The 18,657-nt window shown below is 44.7% G+C and overlaps 1 protein-coding gene across 1 annotated transcript in view; it reads left to right on the top strand.

The window, feature by feature from the left end:
* Positions 1-294: 294 nt before the first annotated feature.
* Positions 295-18,657, top strand: part of UGCG (UDP-glucose ceramide glucosyltransferase) — a 34,590-nt gene continuing 16,227 nt past the window's right edge. Inside the window, exon 1 of the mRNA XM_081152299.1 lies at positions 295-779. Coding sequence (XP_081008425.1) covers positions 682-779 — 98 coding nt within the window. The 5' untranslated portion in view covers positions 295-681. The remainder of the gene's footprint in view (positions 780-18,657) is intronic.

Genomic DNA, 18,657 nt, shown 5'->3' with positions numbered 1-18,657 from the left:
TCACAGTCGGCCGCCGAGGGAGGCTGGCCCAGGGCTGCAACGCCGGCCGCCCCGGGCGCCTGGGCCGGCCGCAGACAGCAGCCCGGGGGGAAAGCCCGGCCGGCACCCAGCGGGAGACGCCTCCCCGGGGTTTGCTCCGGCGGTGACGCAGCCGACGCGAAGGCGGCAGGGCGGGCGGAGAGCGGAGGCGCGCACCGCCCCTTGGGGGCGGGGGCCGGGAGGGCGGGGCGGGGAGCGCCGGGGAGTCGGGGCGCAAGCCGCGGGTTTCGATTAGTGTAGGGAGCTGCGGCGGCGGAGCAGCGCGGGAGCGGCGCGCGCGGAGCCCGGCGGCGAGGCGACAGGCCGGCGGGGGCGCAGGCGCGGGCGGCGAGGGTCGGGCCGGCGGCCGCGAGGGCGCAGAGAGGCGGGCGAGCGGGCGCGCGGAGCCACGGCCACCCCGAGCGCCCGGCCCGAGCCCCGCAGCGCCGGCAGTGGCGAGCGCGTCCGGGGCAGCGCGCGGGCGAGTGCGCGCCGGCGGGGGCGCGCAGGCCCTGCCCGCCCCTTCCGTCCCCACCCCACTCCGCCCCTTCCTCTCCCCACCGCCTCCCCTCCTGCGCCCCCGCGCCGGGCGCCTGCCCTGTCCTCCTCCTGCGGGAGCGCTGTCCGCGGCGACGGCCGGAGCAGGCCGGGCCGGGCCGGGGGATGGCGCTGCTGGACCTGGCCCTGGAGGGAATGGCCTTATTCGGGTTCATCCTGTTCTTGGTGCTGTGGCTGATGCACTTCATGGCCATCATCTACACGTGAGTGAGGGGCGCCGGGGGAGCCCGCGCGGGCTCGGGGCCTCGGGGGCGGGCGGCGGAGGGAGGCTTGCGCCTCGGAGGGGCTCGGGGAAGGGAGGGGTCAGGGGAGCTCGTCCTCAGAATGCTCCTCCCGTTGCCTCTCCCGCTGGACCGGCAGGGGTGGGGTCGGGGGTCCCGGGGAGGGAAAAGTGGCGAGCGAGGGGCTTGCTGGGCTGCAGGCGACCGACCGCAGGGCCGGGGAGCGGGGACTGCGCTCCGCCTGCGCGGTTTGATGAGGTTGGGGATTCGTGCGGTTTTCCATCTGGGCCAAGATGCATGGTGTATTTTTTTTGTCTCTTGACCTGGGCCACGTTTCTATTATGGTGGTGATCGTTTCCACTCCTCTGGGAGCTGCACACAGCCACCCGGAGACCTCCCTGTGGGTTTTCTTTCTAGAAGAGCTCTGTGCCCTCAGGTAGGTGTCAGGCACCTGCCCACCTTGAAAAATATCCGCCAAACCTCCCCGTGGCGTTACAGCCTTGAGTCATGTCAGCGTGTACATTTCGTTGTAGTTTTCTTTCCTTTTCCCCCAATTTCTTATTAATTGTCTTGTTTAGGTTTGTGCCATTCCCCTCCACACACACACACACACACACACACACACACACACACACACACACACACACACTTTTCATTATTAATTTAACATACCCTTCTTGAGGCCTGTTAGATGCCGCTCACCGGGGACACAGTGATGGGCAGGAATTCCTGTCCTCACGGGGCTTACATTCCAGGGGGACGTAATAAAAGTCCGAATAGGGATATTTCCAATAGTGATTAAGTCTGTGGATAAAATAAAACAGGGCGATGGAATGAACAGTGGCACGGGGTATGTGGCTAGTTTTGATATTTCAATTGTTTAAATGTTTTCAAACTGAAATAAACCTTCACAAAGAAATGAATCGCATAGGCCAAATTACTAGTGTGGGTTCACTGGGTTTTTAGCTCAGAAAACATGATTGTACATGGTTATCTTTACCACTAACTAGAATAGGGTATATGAGAGATGGGGAAGACTTTAAGAAAATAATTATTTTTAGGTTGGTTTTCCCCCCCACTTTTTACTACAGAAAAAATATATTTTTCCTTTTGGAAATGCTGCATTTTGTTAGTATAGTGTGGTATTTCCTGGTATTAGAGAAAGGTGCTACACTGTACAAGACACTGATACTTCTGTGCTACACTGTACAAGATGCACTGATACTTCTTGAAGATGAAAGAAACCATGCCATTTGGATATTGTTCTTAGTTTTTGGAGTTTGTTAGCTGTAGTCACTGAACACATTCTGGAGTTCATTGTAAATAAGTGAGTTCTTAAAAAAAAATCGTGTTACTTTTTCCAATCATAAAAATAAAAAATGCTTTCTATATTAGGGGTTTAGACAATACAGAGAGGAATAAAGAAGAAAGTTAAACACACAACCAAAACTCCGTTACTTTATCAGGATTCTGTGCCTATCCTTCCAATTATATTTCTGTTGGGGGTGGGGAGGAAGAGAGGAAGGGACTTCATTGTGATTATTGTTCTGTAACCTCTTTTAAAATTCAGCTATTTAATAAATGCTTTTGGGGATGCTCTTGTGTACAAGGTACTGTTCTAGGTGCTGGAAATAAGATTGAAAGACAAGACATCCAGCTGCTCACATGGAACTTCCATATAAAATGTCATGATTATTTTTTGCATGTTAATAAATGTATGATCTCTGCATCATTTTAAATAGCTGCATGGCATTTTCATTTATGATGCACTAATATGTATTTGTTGTTATTGATGGGCATTTAGGTTGTTTAATTTATCAAGATTGCAAACAATTCTGATGAATTCATAGGCATACATGTTTGAGAGATGAGCTTAGTTTACTTTTCTGAAAGACATTATTGGGCTGGAAGAGGTACAGTTGAAACTTTGATACATATTCCTCTACAGAAGAGATTTTTGACTGGTGTGCCGCAAGAAGTTTTAAAACACGCAATATCTGAGTATTTAGTCAGGGGCACTGACCTCTTTCCCTTTAGATTGCCAAATTAAAAAATGACAACAGCCAACACAATAACTGTCTGGTGTGAATGAATCATAATTATACCTTTTTTTTTTTTTTTGGTCAGATTGGCAAAAAATATATTTTTTGGTGTGCTGCAGAATTTTAGTAATTAGTTTATGTATGCCATGAGAAAAAAAGAGTTAAAAATCGCTGCTCTACAGGAAGGTTGTATCTGTTCATAGTTCTGGTAACATTGTATGTTACCATTTCCCCCTTTTTTCATTGCTTTAACTACTAGTTCCATTGAATGCTTTTCATATATTTATGCTAGTTAAATTTAGTAGTTGTGAATTACATGCTCATAATCCTTTGCCTGTGTTGCAATCTGTTTTTGAGTTGATCTTTTTAATGTGAATGAATATTGCTTTTGTTATGTTACAGTTTTTCCCAGGTTTTTTTTTCTTGGTTTGGTTTTTGGTCTTTCAGTTTTGTACACATATTTAATACGGAGAAAAGTGTGTGTGCCTGTGTGTTTTAAGTATCAAGCCTTCTAATGTTTTCTGACTCTGGCATAATTTTGGTATCTTTTTCATTCCCCCCAATTACATAGTTTAGTTTTCTCAGCTTTTTTTTTTTTTTTTTTACATTTCACCCTTTAACGTACTCAGCATTTTATTCTGTTTCATGATGACATGGAGAGCTGTAATTTTAGATCCACCTAAATATTTGGCCACTTCCCCCCAAATCATTTATTAAATGATTATCTGATTATTCCACAGTTTGGAAATAGCACATTTATCATCGACTGAATTCTTCTGTACGCCTGGGTATGTTTCAGCACTCCCAGGGCCGCGGCCGTGTCACTGATCCGTTAGTTCTCTGCCAGTAGCCGATGTTCTAACTAACAAAGGCGAGCTCCACCTTACTCTATGGCAAACTTTTTTTACACATTTTTACATAAAGATGAACTTCAGAATCTTTCTATTCAGACTAAGGAATCTTGTTTTCTCCCAGGAATTACTGCATTTACAGCTCAGTTTGGAGCAGCCTGGCTTCATCTGGCATAGCACCATGAGGGAGGGGGAGGCCCTTCCCTCTATTTCATGGACATCAGGACAGTGTCGCGCTTCTTGAATTAAAATTACGACCAGTGATGTAGCCCAGTGGCCCCAGTAACCGTCTGGAGTGTTTGGATGTGAGACAGCTCCAGAATTGTTTTAAGTTACTTGTTTTGTGCTTAATGATAACCAGCAAAGTTTTCTTAAAATAGTTCTGGCTTTTGAGAGTAGTGCAGCCATTTAGATTCGTTGAGATGCTATTGGTTTTCCAAAACCCCCAAAGTTACCTTTTTTGTTGACAGTAACAGGATCCTGAAAAGTTATGTGAAAATAAAGAAAATACGATTCATTTATAACAGATTGTAACGGGTAGCTAATTGAGGGAATCTTGTGAATACCTTTCTGAAATGGATAACTGAACATAAAGCAAATAATCAAGATTTTAATTTATGTAGAAATTAAATCCGAATCTTTTAATTTTTGATAAGTGTCTTTGTTCTGGTCCCACCTTCACAATTATTTATGTTTGATTTTATTCCTTTCTTACTGAAGTAAAGATACTTCTCAGTTTAATTTGAGTTGTGTTTCAGTGGAGAACTAGTTTTTTTCCCCCCTCTTCGTCTCTAGTGTATTTAGTAAAATTGCAAATTTGACACCTCAGCATTTTGACAAGCAAGATTAAACAACAATGGCGATTTTGTCTAAAATACGGTGCTAAACATTCTGTATTTTATTGAAGAATATTTTCCAAACACATATTCTATGTCCTCAAATTCCTTTGAAATAAAGTATAAACAAATTGAAATAAGCATTTATCAATACTCTCGTATAAAACCTTGTGTATGCAACTGGTGAAAACTGAGCCTATTTAAAAAAATGTATATGGCTCCCTATCTGGTTTTCAGATCAAGGTGCATAATCTGTGGGTTCTTAATTGTTTTAAGTAATACAAATACTGGAGTAAAATTGATGAGAAAAAACGAAAAACACTTTTAAAAAATCAGTTGGTTATTTTTAAAATATTAAATGTGGTGCGTAATGGTATCTAGTTAATTTAGACTTGATGTTCTGTTGTAGTTCATCTTCTTAAAGTGAAATAAAGAGCTCAGTATTGGCCTGTATTAAAAAATGGAGCTGAATGTGATTACTACAACGAACAATTCTTATTCAATGAAATGATTTGTTCAGATTTTACAGATGTCTTTAGAATTCCTATAAGCCTGCAATTTTAAAATGTGAGGTGATTCATAAGCGAGAAAATCACTTTTAATGTTTTGAAACTCTTATCTATTCACTGTATCTCTACCTACTGCTTTGCTCCTTTCCAATTTTTTTTTTTTTTTTAATCCTTACCTGAGGATATTTTTTCCATTGCTTATCTGAGAGAATGGAAGGGGGAGAGAGAGAGAGACATTGGTGTGAGAGAGAGACATCGATTGGTTTTGAGGATCCCGCCTGCAACCGAGGGACATGCCCTGGACTGCGCTGAACCTGAGACCCTTCAGTCCGAGGGCCTGCGCTCTAACCACGGAGCCAGACTGGCCAGGGCACTCCTTTCCAATTTCAATATTAAACTGATGCTTAGTCATTTCATAGCATGTTTTAGATGGCAGACGTTTGTGGGATTTCTGCCTATAACATTAAAGATAATATTCAGATTAGAGCCTTTGAAATTCAAGGCTCTTATTCCCAATATTTCTTATTTCCTAACAATAGCTAATGATTATAGCCTCAGTAGGCAGAGTTGCTTAAGTGACCTTTATGTGCTTTTTCTTTTTTGGAGAGCTGGTGTGGTTTTGATAGCTTGGGGCTGCAGTGCAATCATATAAAAGCCTGGAAACACTGTTCCCCCCCCCCCTTTTTAGCCCTTAACCGGTCATACTGCTGGATGACAGGGCGGCCTGAACGAGACACCTTGCCTTTTTCCTGCTGCACCTCCGTTGTCCTCCCCTTCCCCACTTCTTCCCTTCCTCAGATTACCACCCCTCCCCCTGTCTGCACATACGGTGCTCCCGCTCAGCGTCGGCTCCGTCTTTCCTGTCAGTGGACTGGAGGTACCAGGCCTGTGTGGAAATACATCTTCTATCTGTAAATATTAACGACCCTCTAGTAAATCAGAGGCCCTTTTCCTGGAGATTGTTTTCAAATTAATTCTGCCTTCTCTAACTTTTCAGGTATTGCAACTTTTATGCCTGCTGCATAGCTTTTGAATGGAATTTAAATACTTGCGGTTATCAGAATAACTGTGATAAACTACCTCTTAGAAACTACTTATGTTTTTTTTGTGTGTGTGTTTTTTGTTTGTTTTTTTAAATATATCTGTATTGATTTCAGAGAGAGGGAGAGAGAGAGATAGAAACATCAATGATGAGAGAGTCATTGATCGGCTGCCTCCTGCACACCCCCGTCTGGGGATCGAGCCCGCAACCTGGGCCTGTGCCCTGACCGGAACTCGAACCCCGATCGCCTGGATTCTAGGTCGATGCTCAACCGCTGAGCCACGCCCAGCAGGGTGCTACTTATGTTTTTAATGTAAATTTTAGCACTTCAGATACTGTTTTTAGCCGGCATGATTTTGGCATCAGGTTCATGGAGACATTGGTGTTCTGGGCCCGGGTGGAAGGTAAACTGAAAGCCGCTTTGCTGGGTTTGGTCCTGAGGATGCATTTGGACTTGGGTCAGATGCTGGTCTGTCTAAGTCAGCGATTTTCAACCGTTTGCATCTCACGGCACACGTACACTAATTACTAAAAGTCTGTGGCACACCAAAAAATGTATTATAGTTTTTGCTGATCTGACCAGAAAAAACAAGTATAATTTTGCTTCATTTGCACTGGATGGCTATTGTTGTGTTGGCTGTTTCATTTTTTTAATTTCACAATCTAAGGGAAGAGAGGTCGGTGCCCTGACTAAATAGTCAGGTGTTGCATGTTCTAAAAATTCCTGCAGCGCACCAGTTCAAAATTGCTGGTCTAGGTCATTACTGTCAGGACCACTTTTTGGTCAATGAATGGGGCAATTCAGCCCCTTTAACCAGAGCCTGGGGAGATGCCGAATTGACTAGATTGTGACAACTGTGAAAAGCAAAATGAAAGTTGTTCAGTGTTACTGTTCACTAATGTTCTGTTCACTCATCATCGCTCCTCTTCCTACATCTTTTCTCCGTCTTGGCTTCAGGACACCTTATCTCTACCCTAGATTATTTAAAACTATCTCCGTTTACTGGTAATCTCTACCTGCAGCCTTGTTCCCTTTTTACTTTATTTTTTTCTTACTGTAGCTTTATCCTACTGGAGGAGTAATCTTAGATCATGTGCTTAAAAGTCAGACTCCTTAATAAGACACCTATAGTCCTTCAGAAGCTGAGCCCACCCCCTTACACCTGTCTCTTCAGCAACATTGAATCACTGGCCTTCTAATATGCACTATACTTTCTCTAGAATTCTGCTTTCTTCCGTTCCTTTCTCCCCACCCCCCGCCTTCCTGTTTGTTTAACTCCTGTTCATTCAGGCAGTTTTAGACTTCAGCTCCTTACTGGGTTAGGTGCCCCCTCTCATGTCCTTCCCTACTACCTTGAATTTACCCATCTGAGTTGTAAATGTGCTCAGTTGTCTCTTTTCCCAATTAGACTGTAAGGTTTTGCGGGTAGGGGTACTGTCTTATTTACTGCTGCGTCTCCAGTGTCAACTAGTCAGTTACTGCTTTTCCAATTATTGCTCTTTGAATTTCTTCTAGTAGGAATGGTGGATTTTTTTGCTTATTAATAAATTCGCTGTCATTTGGCCATTGTGATTTGAAGTAGGTGGTCAGAATTTGGGATGCTTTCAGTGGCCGTGGACTTTAATGAACTTTGTTGGATCAAAGAGAATCTTTATCTGTTTCTGGTTCATTGCCAGGTAAATGGAAACAGGGTTCTGTCAGTAACATGTTTGCCTACAAATCTGAATTTCCCCGTAAGGTTTTCCAAAGGGAATGCCTTCCTTGCTATCAATAATCTTTATACTTGGATATGTCCTTTGGGCCCTGGCAAGTGTGGCTCAATTGGTTGAGTGTCCTGTGCACCAAAAGGTCACCGGTTCAGTTCCTAGCCCAGATTTCAGGCTCAACCCCCAGTAGGGGGCATGCAGGAGGCAACTGATGAGTGTTTCTCATCAAAGTTTCTCTCTCCCTCTCTCTCTTGTCTCTCTAAAAAAAAGAAATAAAAATAAAATAAAAATCAGTATTTTTAAAAGATATGTTCTTTGGGGGATGCACAACCCAGTGCTATCCTGAGTTGGCTGACATGCAGATCATAACAAGTGTCCCCCACTTTTCCCCCATCCACAGAAATTTACTTGATGCACAAAATAGTTTAATCTAAACATTACATTCAGCTTTAAAAGGGTAGCTTTGGGGGATTGTGTAGAAGAGCATCGGGACAGGGATTTTGAGTTTATGGTGTGTCTCCCGGTTTTCTGTGTTTTGGGGCGCGACCTGCTGGGACCACGTCTTCTGCTGGGTGCTTTCGTTTTTGGTTGCTATTAGCAAAGTACCACGATCTCTTTTCTGTACGCTAGAGCTAACTATTGTCACCAAAGTGGTTAGTGAGGTGGGATGTGTTTGCTTTCTTTTTGTGGGTTTTTTTTTGAGGGGGGAAGCAAAAACTATTAAAGCTCTCCTATTTGTTTTCTGTGGTGATGGAATCTTTTGTATAGTATATAGGTCTGGTATCTAGTGGAAATGGTTTCTGGTTTCTTACAAATTTAACTCACTATTGGTGATTTTGTGTTCTCTGGGGAATCTCGTGTGTGCAGAATTTGGGTCGCACCTGGTGTGCTTTGTGTTGCTGATGAAGCCCCTCTGGATGCAGTACCATTTTTGAAAAGAAAAGTGCTGTATGGAAGTCACATTAGTCATGACACAGACCGATGATAAACACACCGTAACAGCCTTCCAGGGCACAATCACAAGTAACAACAACAGAAGCCTTTAGTCATTGGAAATTGTTGGCAACGACTGTGTGAAGCCAGGGACCTGCTGATAGAGCAGTCAGCCTAATTTTACATGAAATATTAACAAGCTTGGTTGCATGCAGCAGAGGTAAATTCCCAGAGTCAGGTAAATTGGTTCAGGAGAATCACAGGGCAGAACTGTAAAAACAGCACAGTCTGCGGCTCTTAAGCAAGGTGGACTCTGCCCTCAGGGAATCCGTATTCTTAGAAGCCTGGAGAGAGCCCTGGGCCTCCTGTGGGAGTTGTGGCACTGTTAAGGTTGCTGTAAAGGTGCCTGTCTCTGACCCAAGGGGAGGAGCACGGCCACCCTCTCTCTAAGGGGTTCCCCTGCCTACCAGGCTTGCCTCCTGCTCAAAACTCAATTAGTGCCCTGGCCAGTTTGGCTCAGTGGTTAGAGTGTCGACCTGCGGACTGAAGGGTTCCAGGTTCGGTCCGGCCAAGGGGACATGTGCCTTGGTTGCAGGCTCATGCAGGAATAATCAATAGATGCGTCTCTCACGTCGATGTCCCCTCCCCCCCCAAAGCAATGGAAAAAATATCCTTGGGTAAGGTTTAAAAAAACCACACAACTCAATTAGAATACAAAACACTTAAAAAACGGTCCAAACTATTAAATAAAGTGAGTGGGGAGGTGTGCTAAATAAAAGGTTAGAAGGGTGAAACAAGAAGCTAAAATGATGAAAAAGTAACAATTCCAGAGGCTGAGATGTTAGAAAATAAAAGCAACTAGGAAACATAAGACCACCTATCAGTTCAAAAGTTGCAAACCCTTGGATAGAGAGGCGACTAGGATTCATCAAGCTGAAGCACCCATAAAATCCAGCAGGACCCCTGGATACTTCTTTGAAGGGTTTCTGGAATAGATGTCCTTCTAGAGCATGATAAAAAAGGGCCCTGAAGGCCTTTCTCTTTTGTCTGTGATTCATCCCTTATGACCTTTTGGACTTAAGTTACTTCTGAGAAATTACAGGGGGGCGGGGGATTGTATCTGCATAGTTGTCCCTGCTGCTGGCAGGGACAGACAGCCCTGCAGCAACGTGCTGTGAGCACCCTCCCCAGCCTTGTCCTTGAGGCTCTGTGCCTTAATTATGTGAATGGGATTTTTAAAAATTTTTGACAGTGGTTCCAGCTCCTGATTTAAAATTTAACTTAGAAATCATTCCTCTAGAAAATGACACATATTGAAATTTTACTATGCTTTCTGTCTCCCCAAAATTGCTCACTTACATTTCAGGATCATTTTATTCTTTTTAAAAAAAAATATATCTTTATTGATTTCAGAGAGAGGAAGGGAGAGGGAGAGAGAGAGAGAAACATCAATGATGAGAGAGTCATTGATCGAGCCCGCAACCCGGGCATGTGCCCTGACCGGGAATCGAACCCTGATCGCCTGGATCCTAGGTCGAAGCTCAACTGCTGAGCCACCTGCGGCCGGGCAGGATCATTTTATTCTTTAAAAATGAAACAGAATCAAAACAGTTGACTAGCCATATAGGAGATCCATTCCTTTTATATCCAATATGATCCTAAAAAGGTAACAGAATCAGATTTCTGAAAATCAAATGGACATACATATTAGGCAAGGAGATTCTGTTTCAAGAGACCTGGGAATATTACTAAAATCCCAAAGTATGTTTCTGCTTGTTCTGATGCCTGGCACGTGCTGCCCGGGACTGAGAGTTTCCTAGGTTGCGGGTGGGGCTTCCCCTGTAATCTTTGCTCGGGTGCCTGTGCTGGGTAGGTGTGGTGATTTCATGGTCAACAACAGAATCGAGTCTCTCCTGGCAGGCTTGAAAACATCTCCGTACTAGGAGGCGGTATTATTTGGATTACAAAGTAACCAGTAGTTACTTTGTACATTGTACCTGTTATTTTGTACGTTTATCTGTACCTTATACATTGTACCTGTGAAAATTATCTCTTTGCCTCTCAGCTCTGGGGGTGACAGCCTCCCCCCCAACAGAGCCCGGGAAGGGGGATTGTTGTGGTTATAGAACAGACATTTCGAGTCAGACTCTGCAGGCAGGAATTAAGAGGAGCCAGGGCTATGCAGAGCCTCTGCCCAACTGAGAGCCCCTCTCATAGTTTAAAAAGGAGAGCTCAGCTGAAAAGAAAAAAAGTAACAGGTTGTCTTCAATGGATGATAATTTATGATACTTAATGTTCCTCATTCTCATACTTGCATTGTTTTTACATTTTGGATGATGTCTATAGAACTTTAAATTGGTTCCTAAATATTAGGTGTGATTTGGACTTTAATTATAATTTTATCCTAACTATTGTCTGTATTTAAACTTTGCGTTAAATGTGTTTTACTCCCTGGTTTGACTGTTTTTTACCTTGATTTGGGGCTTTTGATGATTTCTCCTTCTTGCTTTAATGTTTCTTAACACACAAGATCTGGTTTTATGGGTTTTGGTTTTTTGGGGTGTGTGTGTATGTGTGTGTGGTGTTGTTGCTTTTGAAAATCCAATATAATGACTTAATATTTAAATATATATGAATCTTTAAATATATGAATTTCTAGTTCTTCCATTTTGGTGTAAGTCTCATTAATGGTCAACATCTCTAAATTTCTTATCAGAACTGTGGTAATTTAGAGAAGTTACATTTGGTGGAAAATGTCCTCAAAATTAGAGAGTTTTTTTTAAATTACAAATAATAGCTATCATTGAATGTTTACTTTGTAGTTGAATGTCATCTATTTTCTAACAGCTATTTTATGAGGTAAATATTGTTACCCATCTTTTTAAAAAAAACTTGCGGTAAAGAAGTAACTTGCACCCGGCCGGGCGTGGTTGAGCATCGACCTAGGATCCAGGAGATCGGGGTTCGATTCCCGGTCAGGGCACATGCCCAGGTTGCGGGCTCCATCCCCGGTAGGGGGTGTGCAGGAGGCAGCCGATCAATGACTCTCATCATTGATGTTTCTCTCTCTCTCCCTCTCCCTTCCTCTCTCTGAAATCAATAAAAATATATATATTTTAAAAAAGAAGTAACTTGCCCAAGGACAGTACAGCTGTGAAGCTGGTATAGAAATCTAGGCAGCCTGCCGGCAGCCCAGGCTCTGAAAAAGTAACCCTGGAAGTGGTCCACAGGGATAGGGTATCTGATTGGGAATCTTTACGGTTGCTATGAATCTTAAGTTTCTGATTACTGGCAACATTTAGATAACTGTGGAGAGAGCCCCTATTCTGTACTCTTGTCCATCCTCACAGCTCCTGTATTACTTCTTCACAGGCTTCGGGTCTTCAGTCCATCCCACAGCCGCCGGTCTCTCTCAGGCCTTCCCCGCGGCCCTCTGCAGGCCTTCGGTAATCTGCTCTTCCGGGGTGGCCGGGAGGGCACTGCCGCCTGCGCCTCAGCCCTAGAGATTCTGATGTAATTGGTCTGGGCATCAGAAACTTTTTTTTTTAGACTCCCCAAGTAATTTTTCTTTTGCAGTCAAGGTTGAGAACAACTGCCCTAAGCTGTTTATCCACCGTGGCCTCCACCTTTTGGCTTCTTTATTTCATCTAGCGCAGAACACACAGTTTATCACTTCAGTGCCTTGCCCCACCCCAGGTCGGTCCGCCCGCTCATCCTGCACCCATCTCGTAATCCACAGCTTAGCTCGCACAGTGCTGCGGAAGGTGATCGCAAGCCCGGGGGATTAGTCCTGCGGGACAGGCATGGCCTGGGATCTCAGCTAAGCCCCCAGTGCTCTCTGGCGCTACTTCATTCCTGTATTTAGCTGGTGCTGTTTACTGGCAGGACCTCTCCGAACCCTTCCCCGTGCTACCCTTGTGCTGGGTGGATTACCGTAACTCCTACTTCACACACTGTGGAGCCTAACATGTCATTAATTATTTTTTATTATCTCTTTCTTTACCCTTTGACTAGCTCTTTCCCGTTACCATATATACTCAAGTATTAAAAGTTAAAAATAATTAAAAATTAAACTGAAAACCCCTTCTCCGTCTAGTTAGTCTTTGGCCCTTTTCCTCACTGTCAGGTTTCAAGAGAAACTAGTGTTTACTTACTGTTATCTCACCTCCCATTCATGTACTTAACACGCTTTTACCTACCTAGCCCTGCCCAAAGTGTTGAGGTTTCCAAGTACACGGTCTGGTGGACATTTCAGTTTCTGTCTCGACATTCAGTGTCATTCTTTCTTGAACCCTTTCAAAAAGGAAACAGGCCCGGCCGGGCATGGCTCAGTGGTTAAGCGTCGACCTAGGATCCAGGCGATCAGGGTTCGATTCCCGGTCAGGGCACATGCCCGGGTTGCAGGCTGCAGCCGATCAGTGACTCTCTCATCATTGATGTTTCTATCTCTCTCTCTCCCTTTCCCTCTCCTTTCCTCTCTCTGAAATCAATAAAGATATATTTAAAAAAGAAAAAAAAACAGCCACCCAAATAACCCGGCCTGCGACTCTGCTTTCTTCCTGACTATCTTTCCTCTTCTCCGGTCACTCACTCACTCTCAGTCTCCTTCAGGCATCGCTGCTTCTGTGATATTAGTGATGCTGATTTGTAGCCGCCTGCTAATAGCATGTTATACCTGGGAGAGCTTCTGTGTTTCCCCAAAGTAGATGGCTCCCAGATTTCTATCTCTGTAGACTAACCATACCTTCTGAGCTCTAAATATCTAACTCTTTGTTTAGTTACTCTCCATTTACTCAACATTTTTTTAAAAATTGAGAACATTCCATGTATCACTCTTTTGCTGGACCCTGGAGAATGTATAATCACTGTAGTGTGTCTTTAGGTGTGGTCTCTGCTAGCCTGCATCAGAATCATTTGGGATGTTTACAGAAGTGCACATCTGTGGGCTCTGCAACTTGTCCATTAAATTATTTCTACCTGTGGGCACCCTGTATAATAATTGTCTCCTGGGCAAGAGACATTGCCACTTGATGTCTTAATAGTAACTTTAGTTAGTGTGTTCCGAATAATGCTTATCGCTGTCTCCCATCTCTTGTTCTGCCCAGATTTTATGAAAGGCACACTCGTTACCTAAACCCGAACCTGGGAGTCATCCGTGTACACTCCTCAGCCTCCAGCCCCCTCACTGCCCATCAGCCAAGAATTCATTGCCCTTGAATTCTGAATTCTTAACTCTTTCTTTTCATTTCTGTTGCTGCCTTCTGATCATTCCTTAGTTTGTGCAACTCTCTTTTTCTTTTGGACCTTTCTAATATTTTCCCTCGCCTTCCATCTCCCCTGCCTCTACTTTATTCACTTCTGTAGATACAAAAATGACCCTTGTTCCTTTCTGACAGTCTTTCGTGGTTATTTCTTGCCTATGGGATGAGCTACAGGCCTTGGCAGCGAAGTTGAGGAAGAGAAGAGTCTTAAAGCTGTGCTGCTCAAGCGTAAATGTGCCTGTGAGTCGCCCGGGGGCTTGTTAAAATGCAGGTTCTGTTTCAGGAGTGCTGGGAGTGGGAGCCAGGAGTCTGAGTGCCAGCCGTGGAGTGAGGAAGTCTCAAAGGACCACCTCCTGGGAAAACAGATGCTTCCTTCTCTGCAGCCTCAAAGTGGTCCACACCTGGTTTCTTTAGAGTCTATACCACACTGCATGTGTAGATGCTTCTACGGAAATTGCTACCAAGCAAGATGTGGCTGGTGCACATGTGAGAACCACTTTTAGTCTGTAAAACATGAAAATGCTATAATGGTCACACACACACACACACACACACACACACACACGTACGCAAGGCCTGAAAATAAGGAAGGAAAATCACACACACACACACACACACACACACACACACACGTACGCAAGGCCTGAAAATAAGGAAGGAAAATCTCCAGGTACCAGAAACAAAGAGGGAATGCGAAGCAGTGAGTTGGACTTGCCTGCTAATTTTAATCCCAGTGAGAGTCCTGGGTTCGTTTCTAATTATTGATTTTTCTTATTATTATGAGTTATATTTCCCTGATTCTTTGCATGCCTGGTAATTTTTTTTATTAGATGTCAGACACTCTGTGTTTAACTTTGCCAGCTGCTGGATATTTTTATATTTCTGGACTTTCAACTCCATCTCTTCAATTCAGGGTTGTCTACTGGTTCTGTGTGGGTTTCCCTTCCCTGTCCCATGGCCTGGAAATTATCTCAAAGCAGTAAGAAGGGGTGATTGGAGGGCTCACCTCATTTGTTTTCCCAATCTTAGGAATCACTGCCCCTCTTTACCTGATAACCAATATCTTACAAACCGTTGTTTCCTGTATTTTGTTTGATTTTAAAAAATAGTTTCAGGTGTGAGAGTAAACAGTCCCTGTGAAACCGGACACAGTGGGTCTGGGCTGCCTGTCACTACTTCACCCAATTAAGCAGAGACAGGGCTAAATCACATACGAGCTTTTATTCCAATAATGCTGGCTGTATGAGAGAGCAAGAGGGTCATCCCCATAAAATCTGCTGTAACCCCCCTCCCCCCATAAGCCAACTGCTTATATTGGTAGAAGAACAAAGATTTCATGGGGAAGTGGGCAAAAGGAGTAAGAGTGGGTATAATGGTTTCCAGGTTATAGGAAATGCAGGCTGGGTGTTTGCAGAAGGGTGGGGCCTCTGGGACTCCATTGTCTCAGGAACAAGGTTGTTAATCTTTCCATGACTGTCATTCCCAGGTTAACTCCCATGTCCCGGGGCACACAACTCTCAGCCAGATTAGAATGTGCTTTCTCTAATCAGAATAGAGCAATCGCGGTTAACGGAGTATGATTAATATTTCTTATAACTACAGCTAACAATCACGGTTAACAGATTAATATTTCTGTCCCTAACACCTGTATCTTCATCTTGTCCAAAAGTTGAAGTTCTGGGTGGTGGGGAGCAGGGAGCCCAGGGCTTTGATACTAATATAAGGGCAGAAACAAGACTGCAGACTATTTGTAATGGCCACACACTGGAAACAGCACAAATGTCCATCAAAGGAAAGTAGCTAAGTAAAGTGTGGTACATTAATATAAGGAATACTGTGCTGTAATGAGTCTGAATGAACTAACTAAGTGTAACCACAAAGGTGAATCTCATAAACAAGTATATCCTATGGGATTCCATTTAGATAAACATTTAAAACCAGCAAAATTAGTCTATGGTGTTAGAAGTCAAGATAGTGGTTACCCTTGTCCTGGGCAGTGTTGCTCAGTGGTCAGAGCGGCGGCCAGCGAGCCTGAGGGTGGCAGATTTGATCCCCGAGCTCGTGCAGAAGGCAGCCAGTCAATGTGTTTCTGTCACATAGATGTTTCTCCCTCTCCCCCTCCCTCTTCCTCTCCCTCCCTCCCTCCCCCCCCAAGCTCAAGTTCGCACTATTCGGGTAATGCAGAAACCATGACCCTAGATACTTAAAAACTGACCTGAAAAGCAGTAAACCTTGTAGGGCCCTGTCAGAGTCACTCATAAAACGGGCCCATTTGGAGGACAGCCACTCAGACCACTTTTGGGCTCCCAGGCAGACGGGCCTGTCACCAGCTCTCTACCCCACACCCCTGGAGAGGGCTCCAGAGTGAGTGGGTGAGCCTTTGATAACATACGGAGCTTGGCGGGAGAAGCTCCTCAAGGGGCCGGAGGCAGATCTGTATTGGCATTTGAAGTAAAATGTCTTCACGAAGAGGGGGAACCAAGGAGCAGCGGGATCCGCACTCGACTGTTCAGCACCGTCAGTTATCCGTGATTTTCATCTAAAGCCTTGCCAACCAGTGTCCAGGGGCGAGGCTTCTCTAGTTGGCCGTCGCCGCTCGGGCGGGTTTCGAGACCGTGTGCTCGCGCTCAGTGACCGTCGGTGGGACCGAGGGATAAAGGTCCTCCAGCGCTTCTGTGGCTCCAGTGTCTCTGTGTCTCTTTCTCTCTGGGCTGCATTCTGGACAGTTTCTTCAAGTCTAGATTCCAGTTCCCTTTTAAATGGCAATCTTCTCTTTCACCTGTTGAGTTTCTCCTGCCAGTGATCATAGTCTCCACTTCTAGACATCCTGTGGTTCTTTTCAGACAGTCGCCGTCCCGTATGACGGCCTCTCTTACTCCATCGTTTGGGTTTCGTTCGAGCAGCACAGGTAGTTTGCATGCTGGGTTCCAAGCCCGGGGCGGAGGTGCTCTCCAGAGGCTTCTTTGACTCCTTAGCTCAAGGCTGAGTTCAAGATAGGCGGCATCCCCGGATGTCTTTTCTCCGTGGGCCAGGATTTTTCTGCGTTGTCTTTCAGGGAGTCCATATCTACACAGGCCTCTCTGAACGTATTTCCTGTGATCCTTGTCTCAGGTGTGTCGCCATCTCCGCGGCATCAGGGACTGACGGGTGGCCCCGGGGCAAGCAGCCGCTGCAGCGCTCGGGGACGTGGAGGTTTCTCTTCTCCCTCTGGGAGGCTGTCCTTGACCTTCTTAACGGTTCAGTCATGTATTTAAAAACATGCTTTCTGTGCACTTGTATTTAAAAAGAGGGGAGAAAAGTATAAATATTATATGAGGATTTATATATGTATATGTTTTGGCTTGTATATGTGTTAAGAAAACCTCTGAAAAGATAAGCAGGGCACCAATAATGCGGGGGAGGTAGTGCTGGGAACGAGGCAGGCGGGGGCCAGGAGGATAGGGAGACTTACACGAACTTCTTAATATTTTAACTCGCCCCCCCCCCCCCAGCAATGTAGAGGTTCCGTACCCACTGGGTTTCTCTAGACATTAGTCTACTGTTTTGTTAAAAATGGAACAGTGGTCGTTTCTGTGGCTATATACATTTTAGATCACGGTCTAACCTCTGTCCAGCCCTCTTGATCAACTCTGTAGATCAGTATTTTCCAGCCTGTCTGGCAAAGGATCAGTCCTTTAAATTTTTCCCGTCTGTCATACTTTGGTAAACTGCAATGAAAGTCAATCATCGATCCTGTGTTTGGATGGCCTGGCAGTGTCAAATTGCTATAAAAGTTTCTAAGTGCTTTCTCTCGGTTTCTTCTCATCGCAGACCAGTGCACAGCACCTCATGGGCTGGACCACACTGGGCAGCACTGCTTTAGCTGCTGCTCCGTTGTTTTTAGCATGTGGAGTTGTGGCTGTGAAATTTATACACCATCTTTTAAGTTTCTTGTTGGTTTAATTTTTTTCCCATTGTAGGTCACCTGTTTTCTTTCTCTAAAGATGTTTGTAGGGCCTTACCTGAAACATTAGCTGTTTACTGTGGTACATCTCTGCCTTAATTACTGGGGACTAGCCTGTGGCCGGCTGCTCTGGTGCACTTCCAGGAGTCATTCATAGATGAATAGTGTATTTCATCAAACCTAAGATGCGTTGATGCTGCTGGTGTTTTCTTGGTCTTTTAGAGGTCTCATTGGTTGGTTTTCATGCTACAAAGTTAGGGCTTCCATCTGGCTGCCAGCAATTGTAAGATGCCATTGATTTCAGAGATACTAAAATGTAAAAGAATGTATGTCTTAAGATAGCTTGCAGATGGCCCCCTGACTGTTCTAGTCTCTGTGGAGAGCTTGGAGACCTGCTTATGAGAAGGAGGGAGGCAGCCTTTGGTGACTTCCTTTAGAAACTTCACCATTCTGCTGAATGGCATCTTATTTCTTTATTGTGACAGCCTGGCATTAACTGGGGCACAGTCTCTCTTTCCTAATGGCACGACTTCCCTCATTAGGAGCCCTGTGCTGCAACACCCTTGAAGTGGACCAGTGCTGAGAACCTTGACCAATTTATCTATAAATTGGTGGCTCTGATACATTTTCCAGTGTCATTAATAGACATTTTTCTCATCATTGAGATTTTTTTTCTTCTTACTCTCAACTTCCCCCTGATCCACCCCTGCCATTTGGAGCTTGTGAATGTTGGGAG

The sequence above is a fragment of the Miniopterus schreibersii genome, assembly GCF_964146895.1.
Source record: "Miniopterus schreibersii genome assembly, chromosome: 11".
Classification (NCBI taxonomy): domain Eukaryota; kingdom Metazoa; phylum Chordata; class Mammalia; order Chiroptera; family Miniopteridae; genus Miniopterus; species Miniopterus schreibersii.
This window is presented reverse-complemented; position numbering and strand designations above follow the sequence as displayed.